A 6000-nucleotide genomic window follows, 5' to 3' on the forward strand; every position below is an offset into this window, starting at 1 on the left:
GGTGGCTGAATCCTGTGTCCCTGCTGTGTATTTTTTGCATGTCATTCCATGGGGATTGGACTTTAAAGGACCAGAGGGTATCCAAACTCAATCTCCTATATTCTAAGTTTGTTAACAATGTGCTCAGGCCCCATGACTTTTCGGTAAAGAACTAAGAACATGCTGCAGTTTCAGTCTGTCCAGTTCAGTTGTCTTTTTGCTCTCATGGCTTACACAAACCTTTCCTTGGGAGATGACCAGGGAGGATGGAACATTTTGCAGTGGACTGTCCTAAGGCAACCGTGCCCCCTTTGGGGGCATAAATTGTGCCAGCAGAAAGCTATCCTCTCAGATGTGTGTGTGTTTCATCACTCAATCAATATTCCAAACTTTCCACTATTCCAATCTTTCCAGTATTTCTGGCTTTTGTCAATCTAACCTGAAATGAGATACCTCATACACATGGCAATGGGAGAGTTTTGTGTAGCCTTATGGAAATGCTTTTTTACATTTCCAGCATTCATAGTTGTACAACCAGTTTGGGTGCAGCCATTAGCAATTGAATAAAGTTTTTGAGTCATCACCACCGTTTTTTTTTTTTTTTTAAATTACTGTTTAAGTCAAGTTATCTTAATAGTGTCCTAAGGATCCTATTAATTAATGGTTACCATGAGGAATTTAAGTATTTTGCCCAAGCCTTTGGAGGGAACACGGTCCCTGCTAACACTGACTTCAATCCAATGAAACCAATTTCAGACTTCCGACCTCCAGATCGCTAAGAGAATAAACAGACACTGTTTCAAGCCACCAAGTTTGTGGTAATTTGTTACAGCAGCTATAGGAAACTAATACCTCGCCTATGCCAGGTTTACCTGTTTTTAAGAAGCCTAGGTTTACCGCTATTTTTAAACAGTCAACTCTTACTATGTCACCAGCATTATGTAGAACTAAAAACCATCTGTAAGCCAGGAGCATTATTCATATATTCGTATCTCTTACGACTTTGTGCTAAAAAAATGAAGCAAGTGTATTTATCTTCACAAGGTTAACTTCAGAGCGAGCTACTTGGCTCACACTTCAAACAAAATGGAAAGGCAAGGTTCAAAGTGCGGTGGTGAACGTTTTGTCTTAGTACCATGAAACAATCACTGTCAGCCTTGGGATGTTTAATAAATAGCAAAGTGCATACAGATATGTACCACAGTTTTAAAGAAAAACAGAGGTCCCATTCTGTGGTCCCAACAACAACAAATAGGCATCGCCTTGAACTGTTTCTAAATTCTTGAGAACAGTTGTTTTGAAAGTAGAGTTCGCTTGCAATCTTCAAAAAAAAAAAAGGAACGTCCTGCCCTTCCTCAGAATGTGCTCTGAATTAAATGTGGACCCGAATCACTTGGTGTCAAGGCGTAGCAACTGCTCTTTGCCATTTATTATCATGGACTTTAACTCTCCGTCTTCTTCCACCTCTATCCTTTCTTGGCCATTCTCAATGATTCTCTTGGTGGTGATCTTCTTGCCATTAATGATTTCGGTGGAAGTCGACATGGATTTGAAGTTGCCCGTCCCACCACTACAAGACATGGAGAAGGAAGAAAGGCCCCCATTCCCCAGGGAACCAAAGGAGGTAAATCCTGTATCAAAGGAAGAAAAACCGCCTCCAAATGCAGGACATTCACTGAAGGTGGAGAAAATCGGTGCGGACCCTCTGCTTCTGCTTCTGCTTCCCCGGGAGCTCCTCCGACCGCCCACAGTGTTCTCAAGCGGGTCTCCGAAGAAGTGAGACAAAAACGGGTCCCGGCCGCCGAAGAACTCCCTGAAGACGTCGGCCGGGTCGCGGAAGGTGAAGACGCCCTCGAAGGGGTCCCCGAAGGGCCTGCCGCCCCGGCCGCCACCGCCGCCCTCCACGCCCGCCTCGCCGTATCGGTCGTAGACGTCCCTCTTCTTGGCGTCTGACAACACCTCGTAGGCCTGGGCCACTTGTTTGAATCTCCTCTCCGCCTCCTCCTTGTTCTCAGGGTTTTTGTCCGGGTGCCACTTGAGCGCCAGCTTGCGGTACGCCTTCCTGATGGCCTCGATCGAGGCCTGGCGGGGCACGCCCAGCACCTCGTAGTAGTTCACCATGCTGGACAGCCGGGCACGGCCCGCAGGCCAGGGACAGGGCGAGCGGCCCGGCCGTCAGCCCCGGGGCACGGGCCAGAGTGCCCACCAGGCCGGGCTGCGTGGAGGGGGCGCTTCTTGTGACGAGACCCACGTCTCATTGGCCGAGGCCGCATCCCAGAATGCTCTCCGCACGAGGCGCTCTGTGACGTGTTTCACGCAGGCGCGGAGACCCTGCCCACTCATTCGCTCCGCCCACCCGGCCCTCAGCTGACCTGTGGTCTCCAAATAGGGGCAGTGTCTCTGAATGCCTTAGGAAATGCTTTTCTTAAAATAGGGTTTACGTCAGGGTTCCCCTCGGCCTGAGGTAGGGGTAGAGCAACAGGAGTGAGTTTAGTCCTACCCTGGGCTGAAGGACAGTCGTTACCATTTGTCTAGGACAGCATTTCTCCAACTTTTTGGCTTCAGGACCCTTTTGAGTTTATGTGGGTTATATCTATCAGTACTTACTCCATTAAAAATTAAAACAGTCAAAGTTAATTAGTCAATTTAATAATGATAAACCCATTACATGCTACCATAAATCATATTTTTATGGAAAAATAACTATTTTTCAAGCCAAAGAAATTTAACGAAGAGTGGTTTCATTTTACATTTTTTTCATCTCTCTGGCTTAACAGAGAGCTAGATTTTTATATCTGCTTCTACATTCAATGTATTGCTATATCACGTGTCGTGTAGCCACTGGGAAATTCTACTGTACACGAAAGTCAAATATCATTATCATGGAAATAGTTTTAACTTTGCGAAATTCTCTGATGAAGTCTTGGGGATCCCCAGGGGCCTCTGGCCCATAGTTGGTGAACACCTCGTCTAGTATATCAAAATAATTAAAGCTTGTTTGTCCATGTTTATAGTGCTGTGGGTAAACTTGGGGTTCAATGATTACTTCTGCTAAAACTGCTGTATCATAACCATGATTTTCTTTTTGACATCTGACTTCTTTCCACCTCCTCCTTATTCTCTCCCTGACTCTATATTCTTTGCTTTCATAAATGGTGAGGCAACACCAATAAAGTTCACTTAGTTCTAAGAGGAAATGATTAACCAAAGAACTCTCAACATTTCATCATGAGGGGTAGTAGATCCAAAAGGGTGCACCATTTCATCATGACAAACTGCTGACTCCATATCACCTGGAGAGACTGAAGCCCTGAACTTGGCATTTGCTAAGCATGCAATAAACAGTAGTAGGAAACAGATTGGGAGTAGAGACCGGTGTAAACAAAGCAATATGGAAAAATACAAGATGTGTTTTGGGAGGGTTAAGTGATCCAGAAGGGCAGGAGGGAAAGGGGCAGAGGGAGGGGTCAAGCAGAAGGGCTAGAGAGGAGGAGTGAGCTGGAGTCCGTCCCAGGGAGTTCTGAGGGCAAGGCTGAGGAGTCTGAATTCTATTCTGGGCCCTAGGGATCTGTTGACCAAGGTTTCAGGGGTGGTGGTGGCGTGTGGACAGCTGATGCAGGGAACCAAAAGGGACAAGTAGGGATTAGGGGGCTTGGGGGCTGAGGCCCTGAAGCAGGACCATGGCAGGTGGGTCTGAGAAACAGTGGTAGAATGATTTGGATTCAGCACTTTCTTGCTTGGACGTGGGGCCTAGAGCAAAGGGAGAAGGGGTGTCACATCCATACAGAGACATTTACTGAGTTTTACTGCCTGCAAAACCATGGACGGCCACCTGCGTGAGAGAGTGGTTGCAAAGCTGAACCTGTGGACATATATATGTATATATATGTGAATAGATAGATACATAGACAGAGGCAGAGACACAGAGAGAGTCTAGTAGCAGAGACAGATAGGCAGACTGCTAAGGGGTGCAAGGCAGAATAAAGCAAAATGCTACAGAGATTTAAGGAAGATGGCTTTGTTTCCCCCTGCAGGGTCCCACAGATTATCCAGAGGGCAAAGGACTTGTTTATGTAACCCTTTTAGTTTAGTAACAAGCAGCTCCAATCTGATTCCATCAAAAGAACTAGGAGTCTGTGGAGTGGTGGGTTTCTTAACTATTGGCTTCAGCTTTAAAATAAATCACCTTCCAATGGGTTCCAGGAATGCTCTTGCAGACGCCCCACTCTTCAGTAGCCCCTAAAGCAAGACCACATCACTGGCCTGCTCAGTTTCCTTGGCCACCCATGCTCCCCAACCAGGGCACATCTTACTCTGCCCTGTAATTGCCTGGTTGTTTGTCCACCAGAGCCCTCTTGACAGGCACAGACCATTTATATCTGGGTTTCTGGCCCCAGCTCCTAGCATGGTGCTGGGAGGGCCAAGACTTCCCATAAATATTTGATGAGTGGGGGAATTAACAATGGATTTTGAGTGTCAGATCTTCACAGTTTTCAGGGCAGGAGCTTTATCGAATTGCTTAGTTGTGGTTCTTGGTCATAATTCTTGACAGTGTGTGGATTGTCTGCTATTCCTATTGGTAAGGAACATTTCCTGGTCATGGGCAGAGTCACGATCCCAAACCATCCGAGTGCACAGAGGCCTCAAAAATTTCTGAGTTTCTGGGCTTCTCTAGTGGCACAGTGGTTGGGAGTCCGCCTGCCGATGCAGGGGACACGGGTTCGTGCCCCGGTCCGGGAGGATCCCACATGCCACGGAGCGGCTGGGCCCGTGAGCCATGGCCTCTGAGCCTGCGCGTCCGGAGCCTGTGCTCCTCAACGGGAGAGGCCACAACAGTGAGAGGCCCGTGTACCGCAAAAAAAGAAAAAAAAAAAAAAAAATTCTGAGTTTCTGCGTTGTGCAGGAAAGCCACAAAATCGTTACCGGGGTGACTGTGTGTACTTACAGCCCCTTTGCTCTGTGTGATCTACAGATGAACTCTCACAACATTGAGACTTCGAAAGAATTACTGCCCTTACTGTTTAAACTGGACTATGAATTTCAGAATGGCAGATAAGCGCACACCAATGAGCAAAAGCATTGCTACCTCTTTTCTGTTCACCCAGAATCTTGGTCCTGGAGAATTGCTGTGTCTGGGCAGGGCAGGGAGGGCAGGGAGCTTCAGAGTACATGAGTGTGAGCACGTGCACACATGTGCACCCATACGGAAGCACACACAAGACTGGAGGTCTGTGGAGGAAGGATGGCAGTACAGGAAAAAGGGACTCTAAGGAACTACTCTAAGTACCAGAATGAGGGAGGCCCTGTGAACATGCCCCACAGGACATCAATTTAAGTTAGCAGTTTCTCCACGAACCTCCTAACAGATTCCCAAGTATGGGCCAGTGATGTCCATAGTGAAAACTTTGGGCTCTGTGCTTTCATCCTGGGGTTGTGTCAAACAACAATGGATCCCAAAAGGAAAGAGCGAGGTGCTCAGTTCTGTCTGCACTCCGATTTGCCCTTTCTTGGGGAGGGGCACTTCTATTCGGCAACTACCATACTCGGCTCCCTGACCCTTTGCCCGATCTTTGGGGCACCAGCTAGTGCTGGGTATTGCTGTGGGAGTACATTCTACTTAATCCCAAAGTCCTGCCATCTGCCTTCTCTCCATTTATTTTGATTGGGTAATGACTGTGGGGGTTACAGCTCTACTTCTGTCTTCTGTTTTGTTGTGCATCTCCATCTCAGTCTTAATACTGTTGTCTGGGCCCTGCTTGAGGCCGTGGGGGGTTGTGGTTAAGAGGCAGTGCTTCTAACAAACGTAAGGTAGAGAGCTAGTGGGAAGCAGCCGCATAGCACAGGGAGATCAGCTCGGTGCTTTGTGACCGCCTGGAGGGGTGGGGTAGGGAGGGTGGGAGGGAGGGAGATGCAAGAGGGAAGAGATATGGGAACATATGTATATGTATAACTGATTTACTTTGTTATAAAGCAGAAACTAACACACCATTGTAAAGCGATTATACTCCAATAAAGATGTAA

General features: G+C 47.3%; 1 protein-coding gene across 1 annotated transcript; it reads right to left on the reverse strand.

Annotated features, from left to right (window-relative positions):
• Positions 1 to 1133: 1133 nt before the first annotated feature.
• LOC103077844 (dnaJ homolog subfamily B member 3-like) lies at positions 1134 to 2217 on the reverse strand. The gene has a single exon (XM_007463907.1). It carries the CDS (start codon positions 2098 to 2100, stop codon positions 1369 to 1371), a length of 732 nt encoding a protein of 243 aa, XP_007463969.1. The 5' UTR covers positions 2101 to 2217; the 3' UTR covers positions 1134 to 1368.
• Between the last annotated feature and the right edge of the window lie 3783 nt (positions 2218 to 6000).

Source organism: Lipotes vexillifer, unplaced genomic scaffold (assembly GCF_000442215.2).
Source record: "Lipotes vexillifer unplaced genomic scaffold, Lipotes_vexillifer_v1.1 scaffold1215, whole genome shotgun sequence".
NCBI classification, from domain to species: Eukaryota; Metazoa; Chordata; class Mammalia; order Artiodactyla; family Lipotidae; genus Lipotes; species Lipotes vexillifer.